This window comes from Monodelphis domestica, chromosome 2, assembly GCF_027887165.1.
Source record: "Monodelphis domestica isolate mMonDom1 chromosome 2, mMonDom1.pri, whole genome shotgun sequence".
Classification (NCBI taxonomy): Eukaryota; Metazoa; Chordata; class Mammalia; order Didelphimorphia; family Didelphidae; genus Monodelphis; species Monodelphis domestica.
This window is the reverse complement of record NC_077228.1, coordinates 231,321,985-231,349,624: the sequence shown is the minus strand read 5'-3', so window position 1 is coordinate 231,349,624 and position 27,640 is coordinate 231,321,985. Positions and strand designations below refer to the sequence as shown.

The following is a 27,640-nucleotide window of genomic DNA, read 5'->3' as shown; positions in this document are numbered from 1 at the left end:
CGCTGGAAGCTCGGCTCCGCTCCGCTGGGCGGGCCCGGCAGGATGGGCGGGGGCTGATCCGGGGACGCGGCGGCGCATTGGCTGCGAGGGGCGGCGGGCGGTGCTTTGAACCTGCTTCCCAGGAGCCGGAGGCGCTGCTGGGCCTCTCCCTACGACCTGCTCTCTCTCTTCAGTTCCTATTGCGCTCTATCTCGTGCACAGTACGTAGTGCTCCACGGACTCGCACTCTTCTCGGCGTCGGCGCAAACAGTCCCGTGCAGCCCAGTCCGGCGCAATCATGCCGGAGAAACGCGAGTCCCGCTGGTACTTCGGCGGGTTGGCCTCTTCGGGGGCCGCGTGCTGCACGCACCCGTTGGACCTGCTTAAGGTGAGTGCCATCCCTCCCCCTTTCTCCGGAAGCCGGGGACTCAAGCTGTAGATCCCCATCCCAACCTGGCGCCTCCTCCTGGGCAGGGGTCCTCGTGAGCACCTCCCACCCCCTCCAACGGTCAGTGTCTTCCTCTCCCTCCTCCCTGACAACCCCCAGTTCCAGTAGCTGCTAGAGTTTCTTAAAGTCCCTACTATGTGTCAGGCATTGTACTATGCACTTTGCAAATATTATCTCATTTGTTAGGGCCCTGAGGAGGGAAAGAAAGCTGGCTGCCCCTTGGGAAGGTCGGGAGCCCCGGAGACCAGTTGAGGTGCCCGCAGCAAAAGAAATTGGAGAGGCTTAAGAGAGTTGGACTGTGTGGGATTTTCCCTGGCGACTGTTCTGCCCCTTTTAAGAAAGAGATTAATAGTGGAGTGTGTGAAGTCTGGCCCTCAGCAATTAAAATAATCCCTTCCCTGAAGAACGTTTTTGTGTTTGTACCCTTCGATCCTGGAGAACAAACCAGTCCAACCTACACTCCCCCTTCCATTCTTCACTATTTGTGTAGCCCACCTTCTCTGTCTTGTTGCATTTATTAAACCACCTCCTATATACCTGGAAGAGTGGTAACAGTTCCGTCTCTGAGTTCCCTTAAGGGGAATTTATTTAGGCATAAGTAAATTCAAGATATAGAGAAAAAAGTAAAACCCGGATGTGGTGGGACAGGGCACTAACTACTGGTTCCAATGAGGAAAGGCCTCTTGAAGATCACAATGGAGCTGAGCCAAGAGGGGGAAGTGAATCGGGAGAGCATCCCAGGCATGGGGGGAAATAGTCTGTGCTAAGGTGAAGGAAGGAGGAGATGGAATGGTCTATGTTGGTGATGTAAAAGGGAGCAGTGCTGAGTTTTCTTGAAGCTGAGTAAGGGAATAATCAGTCTGGAGAAGGAGGCTGGTTCTAGTTTATGAGGGACTTCAAATACGAACTTGAGAACTTTTTATTTTATACTTAAGACAAGGGGCTGCTTCTGGAGCAGAGAAGGGACATACTTGCTTAGAAATGCCAGTTTTAGTGTTATCAATTTGATAGTCATGGGGAGGATGATGGGAGAGACTGCATGTAAGGAGACCATTTGGGAGGAGTGACTAGGGGTGGTCATAGTGTGAGTGGGGAGAAAGAACTCCCAGATTTAGCCCCTGATTTAATGTTTCCAAACCAACCTTGGAGATCTAGCTCAAGTGTCATCTTTAATAATAAAGCCCAGACTATAAACTCTTTAAAGATAGGTACTTGTGTATATTATCTTTTTATCTCTTTCTCTTCTAAGCAGGTCTTGAATATAGATAGAGTGAGGGCCCTTAATAAACAGCTGTTTGAAATAAATTCAGTTCAACCAGGGATTTATTAAGCACCTACCCTTTGCAGGCATATTACTAGATAAACACTGAGAATACAAAGTCAAAACAATACATTCCCTGACCCCAAGGAATTTACATTCCATTTTAGGAGGAACATACTACAAGGAAGTATAAAATATTTACACAGTGACATTTTTTGAAAAACCCTTACTTTCTGTCTTAGAATCATTAATATCAATTCCAAGGCAGAAAGAGCTATAAGGGCTGGGTAATGGCCTGGGTGCTCTCTACCTAGCTGCCCCTTTTACAGTGTCATTTCTAGAGGAAGGACACAAGTCTAATAAAAAGGGAAATGTTTTAACAGGTGGCCTCAGACACTTCCTAACGGTGCCACCCTGGGCAAGTTGCTTAACCCTGTTTGCCTAGCTCTTGCCCTTCTATCTTAAAAGTTGTTTCTATAACAAAAAATAAGGGTTTAAAACAAACCCCCCAAAAAGCCCCAGTAGAGCAGGGATGCAGAGGGTGCAGTGGACCAGCTAGAGAAGAGTAGGTTAGGAACATTGGATGATATTGTGAGATATTCCGACCTTTCAGGCTATCTTTGTTCAGTAGATTATTTCTCCCCGGGGTAGGAGTAGCTGGGGAGGATCTTTGTTCCCTGTTGGTTGCCAAGGGAGTGAAGAATTAAAATGCAGATATAAAAGTAGATTGGAGGCTCAGAAAGGTTGAGTAAGTGTTGGAGCCTGGATTCAGTCCAGGCCTTCTGATTCCATTGGATACTCAGTGTTCATGCCACTCACCTAAAAAGATAAGCACTGGAATGGGAAAGTATCCGTGTGGGGAAGGCCAGAAGGGAAGATGGGTGGCCTCCTTTGGCCTGAAGGATATGAGGACATAGGTGGGGGACTTGAGATGGTCCTTGAAGGGTTTGTATCACAGAATAGAACCTGACCTCCCTCTCTGATCCCTTTAGAGGACATTTGGACCCTGACATTTAAAGCTAACCCTGAGAAAGGAGATGTTCAAAGGCACACAGCTGGTGAGTGGAAATTCCAGCATTAAAGCGAGTCCCCTCACAGTCCAGGGCCCTTTCCATTGGACTTTGCCAGATGTTCCAGCCCATCAATTATCTCTTACCACAGACCAGTTTGTTGACTACAAGATTGTATTTAAAGCATTTTCTAATTTTAGTATTTCCTCCTATTTGAGCTCCAGGAGTCTTGGAGGCCTCCCTTTGGGCTAAAAGAGAATGCTTCATTGACTTTCACCTACTCCACTTTGCCTTAAAGAGTCCACCTGACCAGCAACTGTTGCGAAGCCCTGAAGGGCAACAAAGCTGACTTTGCAATTAAATTTATGACTTCTCAAGATTCCTAGTCTTGGCTTCTGCCTACCTTTCCTGAGGGGAATGGTGGCTTTTGACCCTCTCTGGAAACCCTTGAGCCTGAATCACTGTAGACACCTTAAATAAGTAAATGAATGAATATTCAATAAGGGTTTTATTTTGTGCTAAACTGTGAGGTTAGAAATGCCCTGTCAGAATAGCCCTTGTCCTCAAAGAGTTTACATTCTTTCTCTACCCCCCCCCCCCCATAAAATGACCTTCCCTCCCCACTCCCCTAGTTGATAAATCAAAAACAACTCAAAAAAAAGCAACTCAAAACCTATTTCTATATTATTCATTTTTATAATAATCTTTTAAAACCGAAACCCCAACTTCCATACCCATATATATAAACAAGTCCACCAATCATATTTTCTTCTGCATTTCTACTCCCACAGTTCTTTCTCATAAGGCCCTCTGGATTGTCCTGGATTGTTGCATTGCTGCTAGTAGCAAAGTCTTTCACATTTGATCATCCCACAATATTTCTGTTTCTGTGTACCATGTTCTCCTGGTTCTGCTCATTTCACTCCCCATCAGTTCATGGAGGTCGTTCCAGTTCATGTAGAAATCAAGCAGCTCATCATTCCTTGGAGCACACTCATGTGTTCAGCCATAAGGAGCTTACATTCTTACAGAGCACGGGTTCTTAAAATGGATCCTTTGGCAGCCTGGTAAAGCCTGTGGAGCCCTTTCCAAAACAATGTTTGTTGCTAAATGTCAGTTAAAAGGGGAAGCTGGGTGGCTCAGTGGATAGAGTCAGACCTGGAGTTGGGAGACCCTGCCTTCCAGCCTGTACTCAGACTTCCCTGGGCAAGTCACTTAACTCCTGTTGCCTAGCTCTTACCTCTCTTCTGCCTTAGAAATACACACAGTTGATTCTAAGATGGAAGGAAAGGTTTTAAAAAAAAAAGACTTGAAGGAAGCCAGGAGGGAGCCTGTGACCAATTCCTGGGATGCTGAGAAGAACGAGAGAGCCCTCTGCTAGCTCACTCTTTCTGGAAGTTCTGGCAGTGTTAGGCAGTATTTGATTAGGGCACTCCAAATGAGAGGTGCAAAGGGTGAGGGGAGGGAGTAGGGGCGGACACGGCCTGTGTATCTTGACTGGGTAATCTAGGCAGTGTGGGGTGGTAATATTGCAGGCTCTGCAAACAGATTACTGAACAAAGTGTGGCCCACACACACACATTCTCTGGGTGGGGTGGGGAAACAGAGTCCAGCCCAGGCCCGTGGCGGCCCCCTTCCTGTCCTAAGCCTCCTCAGGCTTTGGAGGAACCACCGGAAGAGTCCCCAGTTGGAAGTCTTGCTAATAAAAATACAGAATCACAGAGTCTTTGGGAGTCTGAGATCACAGTCCAACTTCCTTGTTTTGTGGGAGCCACAAGAAGTGGGACAACTTTTCTGTTGCTTTACAGCTGTGTAGTGATGATAATCTTGATTTTTATTTAAGTACCCCAAAGTTTGCAGAGCTCTTCACAACTAGTAAAGGGTCAGAGGGATGAAATTTGAACCCAGGTCTTCTTGATTTCAGAGTCCAAGCCCAACACCTCATCCACTCTGCCCAGAGACTCAACTGACCCTTAAGTGCTCTGTTAATGTCATTAATATTTAAAAAAATTTTTCCCCATCTTCCCCCGGCCTTTAAATCTATCCAAACTGTAGGTTAAGAACACCCATCAAATCAACATGCATTTTATGAGGTGCCTACTGTACGGCAGGGGCCTGCTATGTGGCACAGTGAATAGAGTGCCAGAAGTAAAAAAGATTCATCCTTCCTGAGTTCAAATCTAGCCTCAGACTCTTGCTAGCTGTGTAACCCTCAGCAAGGCATTTAACTCCAGTTGTCCAGCCCTTACTTCTGTCTTAGAATCAACACTTAATATTGATTCTAAGACTAAAGGTAAAGGTTGAAAAAAGAAAAGCATCAAATACCCTCTTGCCTACCTCAGTAGAGGCAGTGTTTGTAAAATGGGGATAATCATAGCATCCGGTCGTTGTAAGGATAAAATGAGATTTGTCCATTTTTCGCAAACCACTACCTGCTAATATAAGTAATGTTTTTTAAAGTTCCCCCCCATGGTTATGAAATTTTTGTGTGTCCTGTCCCCCCCGTTGACAAATAATTTCACTGGGTTATACTTATAATATAAGTAATATTAATACAATTCTTAGGTTTTCTTATTATCAGAGAACCCACCTCTGTGTGACCTTTAACAAATAAATTGCCTCCTCACTGTTGATCCTCAGTTTTCTCATCTTTAAAATGGCTTGACTGTGGAATTGTCAACTACAGGAAGAAAAAAAATTTTAAAAAAGCTAAAATAAAATAAAATGAGGGGGTTCGATAATGTTTGATTATGGGAGAACAAATAAAAATATTACCTACCATTTGGTGCCAAAGCTTCCAGAAAGACTGGATTAACCTCCTGGTCACTGACCAGACCATTATACCCTTCCCTTGCTGCATCTCCTTCCTCTTGGCTAAAGGCCCACATTCTTCCTGAAAATGAACCTAGGTGTACTTTATGATGCTTTCCAACCCTGAATCTATTACTTTATGACTAATTAGAAGCTACTCAAGGGCAAGGCCCCCACCACATAGTGTTTTGTGTCCAATTAGAAAAAAACAACCCTCTTCTCTTCTGTCTTAGAAACAATAGAAATATCCATTCCAAGGCAGAGAGCCTAAGGGATAGGCAGTGGGGGTTAAGTGATTTGCCCAGGTCTTCCTGAATCCTGGCCTGGCACTCTTTTATCTTCAGAACCACCTAGCTGTTCCCATCCAAATGATATTTAATAAATACTAAAAGATCACAGGGCCTGCAGTCCCAAAGATTCATCTTCCTGAGTTCACATCAGACCTCAGACACTTCCTAGCAATGGGGCCCTGGGCAAATCACTTGACCTTCCTTGCCTCAATTTCCTCATCTGTAAAATGAATTGGAGAAGGAAATGGTAAATCACTCCAGGATCTTTTTTTTTTTAGTTTTATTTTAAAATATTTTTCCTTGGATACATGATTCATGTTTTTTCCCTCCTCTGTTCTCTCCTTCCAGAGCTGACAAGCAATTCCACTGGGTTATACATTGTGACAAGGAAATCACTTTAAAGGACTGATATATATTAATTTAAGGTCGCCAAGGAATTCAGCTATGTAATTCCTAAATGAAAACTCAAGTCAGCAGTCAACCTTTTATGGAGTTTAATTACAAACAGGAGGAAGAAAGGTATTAGAGATAGAGAGAGAGAGGGAGAGAGAAAGGGGAGAGAAGGGAATAGGGCTTAAATACCCCTTCTGTTTAGGCTGGGCCAAAAGGCCCAAGCCCTTAGATAGCTGAGGCAAAGAAAAGAGATCAGTCCCTATCACTCACGTGACCAAAATGGAGAAACAGTCTCAGGGGCCTCCACCTCCAGCTTCCTTCAGAGCAAGCTTCTCAGAGCACAACCTCTCAGAGCAAAACCTCTCCAACCAACCCCCTTAGTCCTCAGACCCCGCTATCTTTAAGGAAACCATCCAAGTTCCCTCCCCTCAGTTCTCACATCTACCAATCACTGTCCATGTCTTCCCTGTGCCAATGGTGGCTCTACCTTAACCCAGGACCGCCCAGAGGTCTGTGGCTTTGCACATGTCTGTTGAAGGTCATATTCTCAAATAATTAAATCTTGATCCTTTGCTGCAGCCCTTCCTAAATCCTGTTACCCTGAGTAGGGTGGAGATTGGAATAATTAAATTTTGATCTATGCTGCAGCCCTTCCTAAATCCTGTTAGGACTGAGTAGGGTGGAGATTGTAATTTCCAAGACCTGGTTCTGTCATTCCAAGTATCTCTATTGTATCAATTCTAAAATCAATCATGACTCAAAGAACTTCCTGTTCTATGCTTAAGCATAGGTCAAAGCCCTTTCCATTGTTCAGCAAAAGGTTTCTGTCCTAAAGTAATCTTAAGAAGGGAGGAGGAGGAACCTTCCATGCCAATGGGGTTCACATTCCAATAGACTATCAGTAAGAAATTTTCCAAGTATGAAATTTCCCAATGGTGAAATTTCTAACATTTATAAGTCTAAGAAATTTTAAGGTTTACAATATATATTATCATTCAATGCCTATTTCCATATTATTCATTTTTGTAGTAGAGTAATCTTCTAAAAACAAAACCCCCAATCCTATACTCAAACAAACAAGCGATCAATTATATTTTTTCTTCTGTGTTTCTACTCCCACAGTTCTTTCTCATAAGTCCTTCTGGATTGTCCTGGCTAATTGCATTGCTGCTAGTAGCAAAATTGATTACATATGATTGTCCCACAGTGTTTCAGTTACTCTGTATGATGTTCTCCTGGTTCTGCAGATTTCGCTCTGAATCAGTTCATAACATTCCAGGATCTTTAGCAAGAAAACCCCACATGTGGTCGTGAAGAGTCAGATATGACTGAACAGCAACAAATACTGATTAAATGAAAAAATAAGTAATTCTGTCTGCAGTGGTGTGGAAAGGTAGTGATTCGATTGGGTAGGTTTGCTTTTAAATATTAACCAAAGCTTTATCCCATACAAAAAGTGATGATGTTTCCTTTTGAAAGCAGGAGATATTCATTCACCCAGTGTTTCAGTACATTCTCAGGCGTGGGTAGATGATTTTCAAAAGGAGACTTTCTACACATTTTTTAGGCAAAATGTTGTAGGGCAAAGGAAAACAGGGCTTTCCTTTGTTTTCCACATCCAATCAAGAGTTTATTTCTCTGCCCTTTTTTACTTTGTTCTCTGAGAAAGGTCACATGGGAACTGGTGGGTAATAATTTCCAGAAATGGCAATAACAAAAGTGAAAGGCATAAAAAAACCCCCAAACTTATTTAAAAATAAAAAAGGTCAAATTAAGGAGGCAGCTGGGTAGCTCAGTGGATGGAGAGCCAGGTCTAGAGATGGGAGGTCCTAGGTTCAAATCTGGCCTCAGACACTTCCTAGCTGAGTGACTGGGCAAGTCACTTAACCCTTATTGCGTAGCCCTTCCCACTCTTCTGCCTTGGAACCAATACAGTATTGCTTCTAAGATAGAAGGTAAAGGTTTAAGAAAAAAAAAAAGTAGTTAAATTCTGTCTCATCCAAAGTCTTTAGTTCTCAGTTGTTCACAGTCTGCCATCTACATCTTAGAAAAGCGACGTTTCCCTGAGTGTTTATTTTCTTTTTTATTATGGACTCAATTCTTAGTGTGTACATTCTAATATAAAAAAGAAGCTTGTATGTGAAATGGTGAATCTCTATTACTTATAGTTTATTTTTAAAAGTTTTAACAAGATAGGAACAAAATTGCTGTTTCCCTGGTTTTTGCAAGTACCATGAGTGCGTGCATGTGTGTGTGTGTGTGTGTGTATATTGAATATATTTGTAAACTGGATTCTCATCTTCCCACCTGAGAACTAGTCTTTTAAAAATTATCCTGCAAAACACACTTCCATATAGGTCATTGTTGTAAGAGCACACTCATACAAAACACCAAAATAAAACCATAAATACAGTGATGTGAAAGACAGTTCCACATCTGGAGAAAGATCCACATCTGACCCCAACAGTTCTTTCTCTGGAGGTAGATAGCATTCATAAATCTTTTCAGAATTTTCTCAGTCGATTGCATTGCTGAGAGTAACCAAGTTTGCCCAGTTGATGGTCATAAATTTTGCTGTTATTGTGTATGATGTTCTCCTTGGTCTGCTTATTTTTCACTTTCCATCAGTTCCTGCAGATATTTCTAGCTTTTTCTGGATTCATCCTGCTTATCATTTCTACTAGCAAAATAGTAGTCCATCCACCAACATGTACCACAATTTGTTCAGCCATTCCCCAATTGAGGGACATCCCTTCAATTTCCAATTCTTTGCCACCACAAAAAGCACAGCTATAAATGTTTTTGTACAGACAGATCTTTCCCATTTTTGCCACATTCCCTCCAACATTTCTCATTTTCCTTTACTGTCATATGAACCAATCTGCTAGGTGTGAGGTGGTACCTCAGGGTTGTTTTAATTTGCATTTTTCTAATCAAGAGGGATTTAGAACAGGTTTTCCTGTGATTTGTATCCTTTGGCCATTTATCAATTGGGGGATGACTTGGATTCTTATGTTTGATTTACTTATATATTTGAGAAATGAGACCTTTATCAGAGAAATTTGTTATAACATTTTTTACATATTTGTTGTTACCTTTCTAATCTTGGTTGCGTTGGTTTTGTTTGTACAAAACCTTTTAAATTTAATCAAAATGATTCCTTTTACATCTTGTAATGTTCTCTACCTCTTGTTTGGCCATAAATTCTTCCTTTCTCTGTAATTCTTACAGGTAAACTATTCTGTTTCCCTAACTTATTTATAATATCACTCTTTGTGTATAATATATGTATAAAATCACTCTAAATCACATACCCATTTTGACCTTATCTTGGTAGAGTGTGTGAGATATTGATCTAAACCTAATTTTTCCTATGCTGTTTTCCAATTTTCCCAGCATTTTGTCTTAACAGTGAGTTCTTGTCCCAAAAGCTAGGATTTTTTTTTAATCAAACACTAGCTTGCCTTGATCATTTACCTCTAATGTATTCCATTGATCCAGCCTTCTATTAGCCTGTACCAGATTGTTTTGATGATTACTGCTTTATAGTACAGTTTGAGATCTGGTATTGGTAGGCCTCCTTCCTTCACATTTTTTCATTAGTTCCCTTGATATTCTTGATCTTTTATTATTTTTTCCTAGTTCTATAAAATAGTTTTTTTGGTAGTTAGACTGGCATGGCACTGAATAAGTAAATTAATTTCAGTAGGATTGTCATACTCATCCTACCCAGGAGCAATTAATGTTTTTTCCAGTTGTTTAAGTTTTATTTGTGTGAAAAGTGTTTTTTGTTGTGTTCATATAATTCCTGTGTTTGTCTTGGCAGATAGATTCCCAAGTAATGTATATTCTTATAGTTCTGAGTTCTCCTAGTTTTGCACACACCACTTTGTATCACTTCATAGAAGTCTTTCCAGGCCCAGGCCTATAAGAGCCAGTGTGGCCTATGAATAGAAGAAAAAGCTTTGAGCACTTTGTTAGTACTGGAGAAACAGGCGAGCAGTGATAGGTAGTTAGTGTCTCAGTGGATAATAATAATAATAACAATAATGATAATAATAGCTAGCACTTATAGAGTAAGATTTACCAAGCACTTTATACATACTATTTTAAAAAAATATATCAAATATTATAAATGTGTTCTATAAGATTCAAGCAGTAGCAGTGTAAAATATAAAATAAGCAATATAAAATATTGTAAATATTTGTGCTTATAGTACAAACATAGATATAACCAATGGCAATATAAAATATTATAAATATTTCATTTGCAATACCCCTGGAAGGTAGGTGCTCTTATTATCCACATTTTACAGATGAGGAAATAGGTTGATAGCAGTTAAGTGACTTGCTCAGGTTCACACAACTACTAACTGTCTGAGGGCAGATTTGAACTCAAGTTTTCTTGACTCCAAGTCCAGCCCTGCATGCCACCCAGCTGCCTTTATAAACAGAACTCCAGACCTGGAGTCGGGAAGAAAGTTGTCATTCAAACATTTTGTCCTGTTTGATGCTTTATGACCATCCCCTGTGTTTTCCTGGCAGAGAAATTGGGATGGTTTGCTGTTTCCTTCTCCAATAAATTAAGGAAATCAATCAGAAGTTAAATGACTGACCAGGATCAAATAGCTAGTAAGGTCTGAGACTGAATTTGAATTCAGGTCTTCCTGATTCCAGACCCTGAACTCTTCTCTGCTGAGCCACCTAGCTGCCTCCTGAGGAAGAAAGACCTGAGTTCAGATACGGCCTTCAGACACTGACTTAGCTTGTGTGACAAACTACAGTTTTCCCATCTGTAAAATGAGCGAAATGATAAAACCTACTCCTAAAATTGTTGTGAGGATAAACCAATAATACTGTAAAGCACTTTGCAAATCTTAAGGCGCCACATAAATGCTAGTTATTATGATTAGAATGGCCAGAGTGACTGGGGAGGGAGCGGAGTGGAGTCCAGTGACTTTGCTCAGAGCCGCACAGAAGTTGGAAGAGCAGCGATCCTGAAACCCACAGGGGTGGGGAATAGTCTAAAAATGACTGAAACCCTTTGTACGCCTCTGTTTGGGTATATTCACTTCCACAGCTTATTCTGAACAAAAGGGTTTATTTGTCCTTTTGGTGATGAAAAAAATACTACCAGCATGGAAAATGAAAACGTCAGCAAAACTCACATCATTGATGAGGTGGAGCTTATTATAACTTTAGAAAGAAAGTGAGCTGTTTAAAATGGACTGCTGCAGTTTTTTATGCAACCTTCTTTCTGTTCTACTCGGTATAGGGAAATGTAATTTTATTTAGTGTTTAAGTTTAGAGTGAAAATTAGTGGTTGATTGAAAAAAAATGTTATCCCATCATCCTACACTGAAAGAAAGGATAAAGTGGGGGAAGCGTGAGGCCTTGTTTTGTGACCTGGGTTTCTTGACTAGGGGAGGGTGTTGTGGTTCCACTTGGTAGAAGATTGACCAAAGACAGCATTATAGCCTGGTATAGAGTGGCAACCTTCCTGGTGATCTTCCCATCTTCTTCAGAGAAATGGTTCTGTTTGTTTATTTATTTGTTTGCTCCAAATTAATTTCTTCCTTGTCTCTACAAGAATCCCAGCCTCTGCGAGCACATTTCCTAACATTCAACTGGATACCTGGGCTTTTTCAAATGAATCCTCTGACCTCAAGGACTGTTGCCTTCTCCCTTGTCCTTCCCTCACCAAACTTAGTTTTAAGCTGAATAAAGATTTTTTAAAATTAAATTTTAATTTTTTCAATCAATGAAAATCAATCTTCTCTCTGTTGCCCTTCTTCCCCCTACCTTTCCACTGAGAAAGAAAGAAAAACAAAAAAACAAGTATAGTCAAGCAAAACAAATTCCTTCATTGACCTTGTCCAAAAAAAAAATGTCTCAATCTGTACTCTGAGTTTCTGTCAGGATGTGGGTAGCATGTTTCATCGTGAGTCCTCTGGAGTCGTGCTAGGTCATTGTATTGATCAGAGTTCTTAATTCTTTCAAAGTTGTTTGTCTTTATATTATTGTTATTATATGAATTCTTCTCTGGTTCTGCTCACTTCACTCCATATGAGTTCATACGGGTCTTCCTAGGTTTCTATGAAACCATCCCCTTCATCATTTTAAAATTATATTTTATTTTCCCCAATTACATGTAAAACATTTTTAAAAATTTTAAACTTTCAGTTTCTTTTCCCCTTTCTCTCCCCACCCCCCGATTGAGAAGGCAGGCAAAAAAAATTTTTTTGACCCCCACCTTCTGTCTTAGAATTGATACTAAGTATTGATTGGCAGAAGAGTGGTAAGGACTAGGCAATGGGAGTTAAGTGACTTGCCCGGAGTCACTCAGCCAGAAAGTGTCTGAATTTGAACTTAGGACCTCCTGTTTCTGGGTCTTCTTGTACCCAAAGGCAAACAGTTTAATATAGGGGTGTGTGTGTGTGTGTGTGTGTGTGTGTACACACACACACACACACATACAATTATGAAAACATTTCCATATTGTGTTGTAAAAAAAATTCTATTAGAATCTAAGGACTGACTCTTATTTTAATCAAAACACTTTCCAGTTTTCCCAGCAGTTTTTGTTGAATAAGTGAGTCCTTTCCCTGATGGTTGGTTTCTTTGGGTCATTTAACTACTAGGTTACTCTGCTTAGTTGCATCTGTATATATTGCATGCCAAATTTGTCCCACTGATTAACCTCTCTTTCTTATCTGGTACAAAATTGTTTTGATCATCATTGCTTTGTAGCATCATTTGAGTTCTGGTACTATTGGGTCTCTTTCTTTTCCTCCTTTTTTTTTTAAATTTCCCTTGAGATTATTGACCTTTTGTTCCTTCCATTGCATGGTGGAAATTTATTAGCTGAGATGCCAAAATAAAACAGTCTTCAAGCCAGAAAGAAATGGGTTTATTTAGAGAGGGCTGGACTCCCATTAGGAACCAAAGACTTTGAGCCTTGAGAGTGGCCCTCTTATATAGTTCAGACTTGTGCTAAAGTGACTAATTTTCAGATATATTTATACTTAATTCTTACTGAAGGGATGAATAAAAAGAAGCAAAATTATAGGATAAAGGAAAAGTGCAAAAAGTTACAGGTGTGGAGAAGTTGAAAAAATAATACACATTGTATAATGTGTGCTGTATAGTCCTTTTAGGCAAAATTTTTACAGGAGAAAAGTTGATAATTATTTTGCAGAAATAATTGAATGCTTACTCAATAAAATTACAAGATGACTGAATTGCAAAGATATCGAAGTAAAGAATAACTATCTACTAATGCTGTAATCATGGTGGGGAGAATAGGGGATTTCACATTCACAATTTAATTTTATAATGACTTTTTCTGGCTCTATGCAGTTGCGTGGATAGATATTTTACATGCAATAAATGTTAACTGGCACTGAACTTGAGCTACCCTAGCACCTTCTGTAACTGTATTTTCATCCCTTGTCAAGAGATATCCAGTCAATACTTTTCTGTAGCAAAGAATTTTTTTTTTAATTTAAAAAATTTTCCATGGTTCCATGATTCATATTGTCTCTCTCCCCTCTTCCTTCCCCCCTCCCGAAGTTGACAAGCAGTTCCACTGGGTTATACATTGTTCAATAGACATTTATTAAGCTCCTACTCTAGCAGCAAACTCTCTCCAAAGAGGGAAACATTGGTGTTAGGTTGGTTCATTTTTTGGTTTTGTGGCGTGCTTTGGGGAAGATTGCTGAAACTGTGTATGTTCTAGAACCACTCCTCCAAATACGCACGAAAGGCTTATGAGATTAAAATGGATCAGCGACATTCCTGGAGTCGCCAGGCATTTATGGATCTAAGTGCCTCCTCATCCCTTGCCCTCCTCGGTCGGGTGGCTGGGGACCGTGGTGTGGGTGGTCCTGTGGAGGCGTGTGTGAGTGCAGGTAACGTGACAGGAGCCCTTCCTTGACAGCTTCTTCCCTTGAGCCCCAGAACAGAATTCAAGTCAGCTCCCACTCTCTCGTGGAATCCCCACTTTGTGTGCTCCTTTGTGGCTTCCTACCTGGTTGCTCAGACCTAGCTTTTGCCCTTTTGTCAGTCTGGAAATCATTGGCTGTGTCTGGGGAGGTATTTGAGCAAAGGACGGGCTGGAGATCCTGGGGCAGGTCCAAGAGCTCAAAGGCTCAGGACTGGCTGCTGGGGGAGGGGGGGAGGGAGGGAGTGATGCAAGGGGGATGCAGGAGAGCACCTGGGAACAGGTGAGGAAGGGGAGGGGAGCTCCTGGCCTGAAGGGAGCCCTGTCCTACCTTCCCAAGGCTGCCTCTTACCCCGTTCCTGCCCTTCAGTCCCAGCGGCAGAGGCCCTGCAACATCCACCTCTCTGCTCTCCTCCTGCAGGGCCCTCCCTCTCCTTCTGCACTCTGCATTTCCACTGACTCCTCTGCTAGAAAGAAGCCTTTTCCAAGCCCCTTAATGTTGGGGGACATCCACGGTCGCTGCTCCTTCTCTCCGGGATGACCTCCAGTCTGCCCTGTGTATGTCTTGTTTGCACGGTGTTTCCCCCTACTCTGCTGGGAACTCCTGAAGACAAGAATTGTTTTTTTGGCCCCTTGGTGCAGTACCTGGTACATAGTAGGTACTTAATAAAATGCTTACCAATTTGATTTTTCTCAGGTCCACCTACAAACACAGCAGAAGTTAAAGATGAGGATGACTGGCATGGCCATAAGGGTGGTGCAGACAGACGGCTTCTTGGCCCTGTACAACGGCCTCAGTGCGTCCCTCTGCCGACAGGTAGGTGGTGGTAATAATAACAATCAATACTGATAATAGCAGCTAGTATTTATAGAGGTTTTTAACATTTGTAAAACATTTTATAGATGGTATTTCATTTGATTCAACAACCCTGTGAAGAATTTTTATTATCCCCACTTTACAGACAGTGAAAAATGGACCCTTGAGAGTGGTTGAGTGACTTGTCCAAGGTCACACAGTGTCTGAGGCAGGATTGGAACTCAGATTTTCTTGACTCCAAGTCAGGTGCTCTATCCATTGTGCAACCTGGCCACTAACATGGGATTAGAAGCCAACCCAACCTTTCCCTGTGAAAGGCCATGCCCTATTTTGGACATGGATAATTCCTAACCTTGCAAAATTGGAAGGAACTTTGGAGCCCATTCTTTCCAACCCATCCGTGCCTGACAAAGAATCCCCCCCACCCCCCTGCTCCCCCAAATGGTTCTGTCACCTCTGGACTGCTGTGGTAATTGAGCGGCAAGATGGTGCACTGGATACCAGGCTTGGGGTTAGGAAGACTCATTTTTCCGAGTTCAAATCCAGCCTCAAACACTATCTGACCCTATGTAAGTCACCTCATTCTTATTTGCCTCGATTTTGTCCAATGATCTGGAGAAGAAAATGACCGATCACTGTGTTTTCTTTGCCAAGAAGACCCCAAATGGGGTCACAAAGAATCAAAGGACTGAACAACAAAGTAATTGAGGAATTACATTGTCCCCTGAGGTTATGGAAAGCTCTCATGGTTTGGAATTTTTTCCTAATATCTCACATCAAGTCAACAAACATTGCTTGTGGGCTTAGTTGCTGGGCCCTAAGCACACAAAGCCCAACAATCAAACAAAAGCAATACCTTCCCTTGGGCAGGAGAGCATGCAAACAACTATGGGAAAGACCAACAAATGTGAACAAACAAGTGTCCTGTACCAGAGAGGTGGGAGTTAATCTCAAAGGCCAGGCTCTGCCAGCTTCCCTTCTGTCTTCAAAAGCTTGTGTGGGATTGGCTCTTAGATGCTCTTTTCTACTTTGAGTTAAACATCTCCTTTTTATTTTTTCCATCTGCTGTAGTTTTGAGTCCCTTCACCCTCCTATGAATGGATTTTAGTTTGTCAAAGCCCTCCCTAAAATGTAGCAAATAGTTGAATCTAATATTCTAGATAGGGTCCAGTCAGGGGAGGAGACAAGTGGACTCTGCTCTGGCCATTTCTGGGCACAGTTCCTGTGAATGTAGCCATAACCTTTGTGATTAATCATACTATTGACACTTTGAGCTTGTTTACTAAACCCCTAAGGTCTTTTTCACATGGATTTGTGTCTGGTGATGTGATGTGGTAGAAAGATGACTATTCAGAGGACCCAGGTTCCAATCCCAGCTGTGTCTTTGAATACCTGCTTGATCCTGGGTGAGAGACTGTGATGGGGCAGGGGATAGAGAACTGTCTTCAAGGTCATCCCATCTTTGACAGGTACTGGCTCTGATGCCTGGGAAATTCATTTAATCTTTAAGATGAGCTCAGAAATAAAAGATGCCAAGCTGGTACTCATCTCTATTGATAAAAAGAGTTTTTCTTTTAAATTTAAATTAAAATTTTTTTTTTTGGCAAGTTTATTAATGCCTCTGGGAAAGGGAACTGCTTCTTATGAAAAGTAAGGGCATTAGAGTGGACTTAAGACTAACTGACTTTTTTTTTTAAACCCTTACCTTCCATCTTAGAATCAGTTCTGTGTATTGGTTTCAAGGCAGAAGCATGGTAAGGGCTGAGCAGTGAGGTTAAATGAATTGCCCAGGATTCCACAGCTAGGAAGTGTCTGAGGCTAGCTTTGATCTCAGGACCTCTTGTCTCTAGGTCTGGTTTTCAATCCACTGAGCCACTGAGCTGTCCCCAAAGACTGATTTTTAATTCAGAATACTGGATTCTGGACCTGTCTCTGGCACATTAGCTGTATGACCAGGAACAAGGAAGTCATTTAACTTATGTAAGCCACTAGGCCAGGGATGGTGAACCTATGGCACATGTGCCAGAAGGGCATGCCTGCAGTTGCCTCCTGGAATTCTGTACTAGAAAGCCAGAGGGACAAGGGCGAAGCTGTTCTCTATCCCTTTTTTCATGCACCCGAGGACATTTCTCACTTCCCCCATCCCTTTGCCTAGCAGCCAATAGGAGCTTGTCTAGTGGGGAGTAGGGGGTGACCTTCCATCTCTGGGGGAAGACAGAGCTACAGCACACTCATTCCATTCAGGGAGTTCCTTATGTTGATAAAATTGTGCATTTAGGGGGACAATGAGGGTCTTTGCAGGTCTATTGAGATTTTTTGAGATCCTGATTCTGTCAGCTAACATATGACCTGCCCCTTTCAACTTTGTGTCAGCTGTAGATACAGTATTAGTCAAATTCATCTCATTCCTCCAGTCATTGAGAAAAATGTTGAACAGCCTAAAGCCAAGGGCTGATTCCTGGAACACTTCTATAATGACTAGACTTTTAAGTTCAGCCAGTGGCCAAGTTACACCTTACAGAACTTGCTATTAGATAGTTATCATTCTGTTTTATTTAGAAACATGTGGATGTAAAATGTAAAGTGCTTTTGCTTTCCTTACTGCACCATCCAGGGCTTTGGGGTCACATTGTGGAGTTTGAACTTTAAGCAAATGGCTAGGGGACTCAAATGATCCAAGAAGTCTAATTGATTTTTATCCCCAACCCAAACTGTATTATACAGTAACAACAAAATTTAAAAACAAACAACTTTGAAAGAACTCTGATTAACTTACCAACCACAGTTCCAAAGGACTCCTGATAAAGCATGTCACCCACCTCCAGAGAGAGCGAGCCGAGCCCAGAACTCGGAGTACAGATGAAAGCGCACCTTTTCTCCACACACACCCCCTTCCCTTTTTTTTGGATATGGCTAGTGTGGGAATTGGTTTTAGAAGGCTGTACCCCTTTGTAATAGGCTTTGTATTTCTTGCCTTCTTGGTGGGTGGAGGAAGGAATGGGAGGAATAAAATAACCCCTTAGTCAGTTGAAGCCCCGTAGCGAGAGCGAGGATGTCCTGGGGTGGGAATGAGGAGGGCTGCTCAGGCGAGCCCCTACCAGAACAGGGCAAGGGGCATTGGTGGAGGCAGGAAGGAGCAGGATCTCTGAGTGGGACAGTGGAAGCACCTGCATTCTCCTGGATGGAGGGCTGGACTCGAGCTTCTCCGGATCAGGAGAGGAGAGGCAAGTGGGCTTCTCCATGTTTTCGAGGTCTAGCAGCAGCCGGTATGCTTTGCATCATGTGTGGGCAGACCTCTCCAAAGTGTGATGTTCTCGTCCCCAGATGACCTACTCCCTGACCCGGTTTGCCATCTATGACACAATACGAGACTGGCAGGCAAAGGGGAAGCACGAGCCCCTCCCGTTCTATAAGAAGGTGTTGTTGGGATCTCTTGGAGGTAAGAGGGTTACCAAGGGATGTGGGGGAGGGGACATTTCAAAGAAGGATGAGGAATGCAGTTCAGTGAGAGAGAGATTATGGTTGTGAGAGTTTATGATCTTTTCCTTTTTCAGGTTTTGCTGGTGGTCTTGTGGGGACTCCTGCAGATATGGTGAACGTCAGGTCAGTCATGACTGGTCTATTGTGGGTCTATGGAACACAAGGCAGTGTCAGGATAAAGAAAGAAAAACAAACCAAAAAAATGCCACTAGACTGTTCTAATCTGAAAAATAGAAATGTGGTATTAGATTCCCTTTTTCCCAGAATAAGAGTTAAGTAGATCAGATAGCAAGAAACTCCTAAGCTATAAAGCCATCTTTTAAATTTTTTTTTCATTTTTATTTCATTTTCATTTTATATATATTTTCATTTAATAATAATCACATAAAACCCAAATCCCATATAAACAAGTGAAAAATTGTATGTTTGAAAAACAATCTTACAGAGAAGCCAGATTTTTTGTTGTTTTTATTCAGACATTTTATTTTCCCAATCATATGTAATAACAATTTTCAACATGCATTTTGCAATATGATAAGATCTAAATTGTCTCCTTCCTTTCCTTCCTCTCCTCCTTCCCCTGCCCCTCAGAGATGGTAAGCAATTTGATCTGGACTTCACCTGAATATCATGCAAAACATACTTCCATATTGGAATAGGTTTTGAGCAATAATACATAACTCAGTGGAATTGCTTGCCAGCTCCAGGAAGGGGGGGGGGGGGGGACACAAATCATGTATCCATGGGAAAATATTCTAAATTAATTAATTAATTTTTTGAAAATCCATATTGGTCATTGTTGTAAGAGAATATATAAAACCATAAATAAACTAATGTGAAAGAGAGTATGCTTTGCTCTTCATTCCACTTCCAACAGTTTTTTGTCTGGAGGTGGACAGCATTCTTTGCCATTGATCCTTCTACTGATAAGAGATTTTATCTCGAAATTCCTAACTTCTTGTGGCCTGGGATGAAGCTCAGTGTCTTGCTATTGGAAACAGGGGAATTCTCATTTTGTCCCCATCTGTTTCTCATCGTCTCTGATCTTGCCTGTCTTGATTGCTGTATATGGTTTTGGGTTTCAGGATGCAGAATGACATGAAGTTACCTCTGAACCAAAGGCGAAAGTGAGTAGTAGAGGGTGGGGCGAGGAGGGTTTGAGTTTCATAGCCTCTCTGTCTGTCTAATGAGAAGGAATTTAGATGACTATGGATTGAGGAGATCCTCAGCTGCCTCCGTACCATGGGCAAAGGATGTCACAGGCATTCCACTTCATGGAAAAAAGAAATTTATTTGATTTGATTGGTGGTTCAGATAGGTCGAGGATTGCTGTGGAAAGTGATAGATTCTTTGTTTAGTTTAGTCCAAGCAGGCAGCACTGGGACTGAAAGTTAGAGAAATAGATTTCATCTTTATTTTTAAAAAACAGCAACAAACTCTATAACATTTAGAGCTGTCCCAAAGTGGAACAGATGACCTTGATAGGAAGTGAGCCCTCCTGAACCCCTCGTCCTATCCCTGGAGGTTGGGTGACCCCTTGTGGGGAGTGGCATGGAGGAGATTGTCCTCTGGGGCTCCTTCCCACTCTCATTAATCTAGGATTCTAGGTGTTGGGCTTCGGTTGTTTTTGTGATTCAGTCGTGTCCTACTCTTTGTGATCTCATTTGGGTTTTCTTGGCAAAGATCCCAAAGTGGTTTACTATTTCCTTCTCCAGCTCATTTTCCAGATGAGGAAACTGAGGCAAACAGGGTGAAAAGTGCCTTGCCCAGGGTCACCCAGGTAGTTAGTGTCTGAAACCAGATTTGAACTCATGGGAAGAAGAGGCTTCCTGACTGCAGACCTGACACTCTGTCCACTGCACCACTTGGTTGCTTGACTCGGGGAGAAGAAGATAAATTGGAAGAGAAGGAAGGAAAGTGAGGGTTGAACATAAGAGTCATGAAGACTCTTACTGAGCTGGGGTGTCAGGTCCAGGAACCCGGGGGCCGAGGCAGGCGTTGTGAAAGTTGTGGCAAGGAGATCAGCAGAGGTCTGGGGAAGGAATGTCGGGGGAGGGCTGGGGATGTTGGGAATTCTCTTTAAGTGGAAGCTTACCTTGGGCTCTTATTGTACCCCACAGCTACTCCCATGCTTTAGACGGCCTGATACGTGTTGCCCGGGAAGGTAAGATCTGTTGCAGGAAGGGTGATGTGGTTCCGAGTCACTTGAGAATTGCCAGATTTGTTGTCTTAGTATGGATTCCATAGAATAATCTTCTAGCTTAGCATTCAAGGCCTGCCACATTGGGGATCCAGTCTGCCTTTCCCACAAGATTCATAGGAACATGGATCTAAAGAGTCTATCTTACTCAACTTTATTTCTTTTTTTTTTTTTAAATAAAAGCAACCTGAGACCACTTCGGGGCATTAAATTATTTGTCCAAGGTCCCCCAGGTTATAAATGTCAAGTACTTTTGACTCCAGAGCCATTTATTTCATAGGGTTTTCCAGCTTCCTGTGCTAACCAAACAGGAATCCTAGCAGTTCCCCCAATTCTTGTCCTATATTCCCTTGTACTTATAAATTCACACAGGCCTTCTATCATGCCTTGAATACTCTTTCTCACATCAGTGCCTGCTGAAATTCTTCCTTCCCTCCCCCTTTCCTTCTCCCCTTCCCTTCTCCTTTCTGCCTTCCTCCAGCTTCTCTCTCCTTCCTTCCTCCCCCTTTTCTTTCCCCTCCTTTCTTTTCTTCCTTCCTTCTCCTCCCCCTCCCTTCCTTCTTTCCATGGAATCTTCTCCTCCAGATGAAGGCAGTCTCTCCATAATTAATTCTTAAACCTCTTTGTCCTTTGTTTCCTCATTTAATCTTCTTTAATCACGTTTACTTGTATCTATATTGCATCATTCCCCATCCCCATTAGATTAATAATAATAATGAATAATAAATAGCTAGCATTCATATAATGCTTTAGCATTTGCAAAGCATGTTACAGTTGCGATCTCATTTGACCCTAACCACAACTCTGTGAGATCAGTGCTATTATCACCACCATTTTATCGATGAGGAAACTAAGTCAGAGCAGTTAAGTAACTTGCCCAGGGTCACACAGCTACTAAATATCTGAGACTGGATTTGAATGTGGGTCTTCCTAACTCTGTATCCAGTACTCTATCAATTGTGTGAGGTCCTGGAAGGATACCTTCATTTTCATTCATATTCAGTTTACCTAGCAAAATACCTTCTCTGCACGGTAGGCACACAGATGTACACCAGGAAGTGTCCCATACGGTGGGCTAAAAGGAAGCTGAGCATTTAGGCTCAATGAATGGATTCAGTTCCCATAAGGGGTAGCAGAGTCAGTGGTCAGGCTGCTGCAATTCTTTCTCTGGAAGTAGATAGCATTTTTTGCGCTGTCTCTCACATTTTTTAAACCCTTACCTTCCGTATTAGAATCAATAACTATGTATTAGTTCCAAGGCAGAAGAGTTCCAAGGACTAGGCAGTGGGGGTTAAGTGACTTGCCCAGGGTCACACAGCTAGGAAGTGTCTGAGACCAGATCTGAACCCAGGATGGGAGCATGCCTGGGCCTGGTTCTCCATCCACTGAGCCACCCAGCCGTCCCCTAAGTCCTTCACATTTGTCCTGGATCATGTCTTGCTGAAAGTAGCTAAGTTTCTCACAATTGATCATTCCACTGTATCGCTGTTACTGTGTACAATGTTCTCCTGGTTCTATTGCAGAAGGCTTAAAGAAATTGTTTTCTGGAGCTTCGATGGCATCTACCCGAGGGGCTCTCGTCACTGTGGGGCAGGTAGGTGACCTCTCAGTTGCACACCTCCTCTGTGGAGCCACTGGCCGACAGTACACAGCGGAGTGAGCTGGGGGTGCTAGCTTTCTTACTCTCCTTTGGCTAAAGAAACAGGGTGTAAAATGCAGCTGCCCCAACGTCCCTAATGTGGGGACAAGGCTGCTGGTTGTTTTCCTTCTGCGAACCCTTGTGTTCCACCTTGACTTTCATTCCTATGGTCCTCCCAATTCAAGGAGGCAGCTACGGGGCTCAGTGGATTGAGAGTCAGGCCTGGGTTCAAATATAGCCTCAGACACTCTGGCTGTGTGACTCTGGGTAAGTCACTTGACCCCCCATTGCCTATCCCTTACCACTTTCCTACCTTGGGACCAATATGCAGTACTGATTCTAAGGTGGAAGATAAGGGCTAAAACCAAATAAACAAGGGAAAAATTGTACACTTTCCTCTACATTCTGACTCCACTGGTTCTTTCTCTGGAGATGGATAACGTTCTTTGTCCCAAGTTGCTCAGAATTGTCCTGGATCATTGTATTGACAACAGTAGCTAAATCTTTCACTGTGGATCATGCCACAGTATTGCTGTTACTGGGTACAATGTTCTCCTGGTTCTGTGGAAATTCCTTTGAATGCTAAAGATTGGCAACTTGTCAGTCCTTGAGATTATTTGGCTTTCCCGAGCTGTGTGACTCTGGACAAGTCACTTAACCCTAGCTCTCTAGTGAGTCTTTAAAAAAAAAACAAAACTATTTGCCTGGAGATCCTGAGAGGTTAAATGGTCACAACGCTAATATATGTCAAGAACGTAACAAACCTAGCTTTTCCTGGCTCTAAGGGCCAGCTTTCTAGCTGTGTACCCAGTTTCCTCTCTATTATTATTAAACCTTCCTTCTATCTTAATTCTAAGACATAAGATTGGGGGTTAAATGACTAGTTCAGGGTCTCATAGTTAGAGAGTGTCTAAGGCCTCCCTCTCCAGACTATGGGCTCCCCAAAGCAGGGACCACATCTTGCTTATCCTTGTATCCCCCACAGTGCTTGTCATGTAGACTTAATAAATGTTCATTGGATGCATTCATTTACTTTTTCAAATGGCATTTAAACAGAAGCCTGGCTGTGTTGCCTGAAGAATGGGCAGCACTGGAGATGGGGTATGTGCCCTTCTCCTTCCGACCCTGGGGGGACCCGCCAACAGTCCTGCTCCCTCTCTCCTTGCAGTTATCTTGCTATGACCAAGCCAAGCAGCTGGTCCTCAGCACAGGATTCTTCTCAGACAACATCGCTACCTACTTCCTGTCCAGTTTCATTGCTGTAAGTTCCCGTAACACGCGGGCCTGACGTCCTGGGCCTCTGCCATGGGGGGAGGAAGGAGGGGAGAGCAGACGGCAGTGCCCCTGGGAGGGTCCCTCACCGCGCGGTTGGAGCCGAGCCTGGAGGAGGAGGCTCTCTCACAGCTCCTAACCTCGTTTCTCCGTAGGGCGGGTGTGCCACCGTTCTGTGCCATCCCCTGGACGTGCTGAAGACTCGTCTGATGAACTCTAAGGGGGAATATGAGGTAAACATGTCGGTGTCTCTTATTTCCAATGTGGCAGAGAGGTGGTCCTGCTTTGCCTGCTTTGCTCCTCGAGCCTCTCCGTTCGTTTTCCTTCTCAGAAGCCCAAGTTGATTTTCTGCCATGAATTCAGTTCCCAGTGTGTCTGAGCCGGCCTCGACGAGTGACCGTGCTGGACAGGACCTTAAAGACCCTTTAATCTGGGCCCCGTCTCCTTCAACGGGGGTGGGGGGTGGGGAATGGAGTCCCAAAGAGAAAGCAGCGTCCCACCCAAGACCTCCTGGTCAAGTCAGGGATGGAAACCTGTTTCTGACTCCAGATCAGTCGCTCTTGTGAGAGCTGGGATGTGATGTAGCTGTTGTCCGCTGGAGGCACTGACGCCTTCATCTGTTTCAGGGTCTTCTCCACTGTGCCAAGGAGACTGCGAAACTTGGGCCACTGGCCTTCTACAAGGTACTGGTGCCCTGTCGGGCAGGGCGGGGGCCGGATTTGGGGGTTCGGGCCCCTGCGGAGTGCGGCATCCTTCTCTCCTGCCCCTCTCTCCCACCACACACCTTTCCCTCTAATTGAACTTATCTTCTCTCGCATCAGGGCATTTTCCCTGCTGGCATCCGCCTGGTCCCCCACACCGTCCTCACCTTCATCTTTTTGGAAGAACTCCGGAAATACTTTGGAGTCAGAGTGAATGTTTGAGCTGGGCTTGTTGCAGGGGGAGCTGTGCAGATGCTGCAAGGTCCCCGGGCTACCCAGGATTCTTCCAAAGAGACCCAGGAGGCAGCACCCAAGCATCTTCTCAGGGGCCAGCACTTTCTGCATTCCTGCTTTGTTTTCCCTCCCGTGTCCCCTGGGCTCCCTTCTGTGGTTCATGAGCATGGTTGTCCCAACGGTGCCCTGTCCTCACCACCTCCCCCCCACTGCCGCCCCCACAATCTTAGGGATCAAAACAGCCTTTGGTCCTGTCCTGACAGAAGCCCCTTGATTATCCCTGTCCCTTTGAGCCCATCTCTGTAGCTTCATTTGCCTTAATGATTCCTCTGGGCCCTCCAAATGCTCTCCACCTCTTAGAAGGGGAGGACCCAAAAGGTTTCATAGCCGAGCTGAAAAAACCTTGAAACGTGGCTTCTTCCCCCTCACTGCCTCTCCCTCCCTCCCATATCCCACTCTGGACTTCCCTTTGTTTTTATACAAGTGAGGAAAATATGTGTTTACAGGAATTCTCCTTTTCTCCAGCCCTGCCTCTTCCTGGGGGATGTGAAGTGCATTCTGGTGGTGGTGGCAGCCCTCCATGCCAAGGAGGGGGTGGAGATGTCTCTAAAGCTTTCCTCCCCCTGAGCAGTTACAGAAGATTTTTTTAGAGGAAAGTCAACTACTGCAGTTAACCCTGAGTTTGGGTGGTGATTTTCCATACTGTTTCCAAGTCAGAGAGAGACCGAGGGGTACGTGCCCAGATGTATTGCCTTCAGTCTGTCTATCATAATTTGCCTTGGTACCCCAGGTCAACCATACATTTCCTTTTCTTCTTATTCTCATTTTGGGTTATATTAACTGGGAAAAAATGAGCATTGTGAACTTCATTCTTTTCCTTTTTTGAGTGTGAAAGAGGGAAATTGATATCCAACAGGTATGGCTCTCCATGGTGAGAAGAAGCATCTTTACTCCTTATCTCCTCCCTGTGCTACTTCTCCCCGCCCTATTATTTCTACCGTTAAGTTCATCGTGTCTTCCAAGTTCCTGTCCCTCTGCCATCCCGAACTGAGGGGTTCACACCTCTTCCAGCCCGGAGCATTCACTCACCCCAAGGCAGCTTCCCGGCCCTTCCTTCCAAGTTGCCCCCATCGCCAACTCCTGCTCGGCGATTGCTTTAAAGATCAAATTGTAGCCAAAACTCCGGCACCAAATAATTGTTGCTGTCTTCAGGGATTTCCCCTCTGCCTTCTGCTTCCTCTTCTCTCCGAACCCCCCATCTCCTCGCTTTTTGGCACCACATTTCACCCCGGCTGTGGCGTCAGACAAAGCTCAGTATCCTGAGGGTGGAAGGAAACAGATGTATATTTTGACTTTTTATTTCCTCAGCTCTCATTTCCCTTCCTCCCCAGGAGTCGATATTGGTTGTGTAGAATGAAGTTGGACCAGTCAAACTGGCTGATTTCCAGCCAAAACTTCATAGCACCCTTTTGGAGGTGTCTTTACACACCCATCCTGGGCCCTTTACTCTAACGTTCCCTTCCCCCTTGCCCCAGGGCCCTTAGGAAGGATCCTGAAGATTGAGAGAGGGGAAGACTTGCATTCAGATCCTGCCACGGACACTAGTTCTTTTGACCCTGGTCAAATTACTCAACTCGTCTGAGCCTTGATTTCCTCATCTTTAGGTGAGGAGCATCACACATAAAAAGTCACTTTATCAAAGCAATATAAGAATGGCACTTACTTCACAAGGCTGAGATGAGTATCCCATTAGCTAACACATGCAAAAGTGCTTTTTAAGCCTTAAAGTGCTAGTGAGATACGGATGGTTATTAATGCTGCTAAGGGCATCGATGTGGCGCAGTGGATAGAGCCCTGGGCCTGGAATCAGGAAGACCCATTTTCTGAGTTCAAATCTGGCCTCAGATACTCACTAGCCGGGTGATCCTGGGAAAGTCACATCACCCTTTTTATCTCAGTTTCCTCATCTGGAAAACGAACTGGAAAGGGAAATGGGAAACCATTCAGGACCTTTGCCAAGAAAACTCTAAATGGGGCCATGAAGAGTCAGACAGGGCTGAAAATACAAAATTGGACCTGTTGCATCCCTGAAGATTTGATGGGATAAATGGCCCCAATTATGAGTTCCGTTGCCCACCATTCACCTCCACTCCCTACACCCAGGGGGAGTGGAGTGAAGCCCTTTATTCCAGTTTTTCCCTCTTTCCCTTCATGTGTTAGATGGCTTCTACATGATATATAGATCCCCCTGTGCTAAGGGCTTAGCACCATGCCTTTAGTGCTAAACCCCTGGCTCATGTTTAAAGGAGGCCAAAGCTAAGGAGTTTCCTTAATGAGGTCCAAGAGAAAGGTAGTTGGCAGAAGGGGTACAGAGATCCATCTATCGTCCCCTTCTCCAGTGTGGCACAAGGTGGCTGTGGTACGAGAGGGCTAGTCCAATTCACTCAGTGACAGAACCAACAGAAATCTTCGTATGTATGTTTAATTTTTCGTTACCCAGTCTTCATAATGGGATGGTTGACTGCCAAAGTAGCTCTTTCTGGCCCTGGGTTTTTGTCCCTGTCTCCCCCAAGAAGAAACTTTGGGAAAGGGTTTTATTTGTCTTAAGGGACTTCTGATTTATGAATGAGTACTGGGCTGTTAACCCCCAAAACAAAACAAAGGTTGAATTGATGAAATCATAGAATTTAGAGCTGGAATAATTTAGTTTCTATTGATACAGTGATGATAATGAAGCATTTCCCTCACAGCCCCCTGGATGAGGTAGTCTTGAGATTAAATTGCATCACCATTTTCCAGATGTGGAAACAGGTCCAGTTGAAGTGATTTGCCAGTATAATACAATATAATACAGCATAGTAATTAAGGATCAGGATTTGACCAAGACCCTTCTTCCCATAATACCACGATACCTCATAGAAGGGACCTTAGAGATCACCCAGTCCAATTTCTCATTCCTTTCTTGGTTGGCATTTCAGATTCCTTTTTTTTTTTTGGTTGATCAGTTGTGTTCCAGTTTCCATCAACATGAATATCCAAATTTATGAACAAAAAAAGAAATTTAATAACTACTGAACAAAGTAGGACAAAAAAGTGATTGTATATGTAATAATATTCAGTATTATTACTGATTGTTAAATAAAACTTAATTTTAACAAGGTCA

The 27,640-nt window shown here is 43.3% G+C and overlaps 1 protein-coding gene across 1 annotated transcript; it reads left to right on the top strand.

Annotated features, from left to right (window-relative positions):
- The first annotated feature begins 9 nt into the window (after positions 1-9).
- On the top strand, positions 10-27,640 carry LOC100030196 (mitochondrial dicarboxylate carrier-like). The gene is made up of 11 exons (XM_056817337.1): positions 10-367; positions 14,832-14,951; positions 18,276-18,390; positions 18,506-18,554; positions 19,517-19,558; positions 20,552-20,595; positions 22,155-22,225; positions 23,439-23,531; positions 23,698-23,775; positions 24,169-24,225; positions 24,364-27,640. Exons 1-11 carry the CDS (start codon positions 278-280, stop codon positions 24,463-24,465), a joined length of 861 nt encoding a protein of 286 aa, XP_056673315.1. The 5' UTR covers positions 10-277; the 3' UTR covers positions 24,466-27,640.

Bases quoted from the DNA above. Each gene is read 5' to 3' on its own strand.
- LOC100030196 (XM_056817337.1), top strand. From the start codon at position 278: ATGCCGGAGAAACGCGAGTCCCGCTGGTACTTCGGCGGGTTGGCCTCT. The intron at 19,559-20,551 runs GTGAGTAGTAGA...TGTACCCCACAG, and splicing joins CCTCTGAACCAAAGGCGAAA to CTACTCCCATGCTTTAGACG. The intron at 22,226-23,438 runs GTAGGTGACCTC...CTCTCCTTGCAG, and splicing joins CTCTCGTCACTGTGGGGCAG to TTATCTTGCTATGACCAAGC.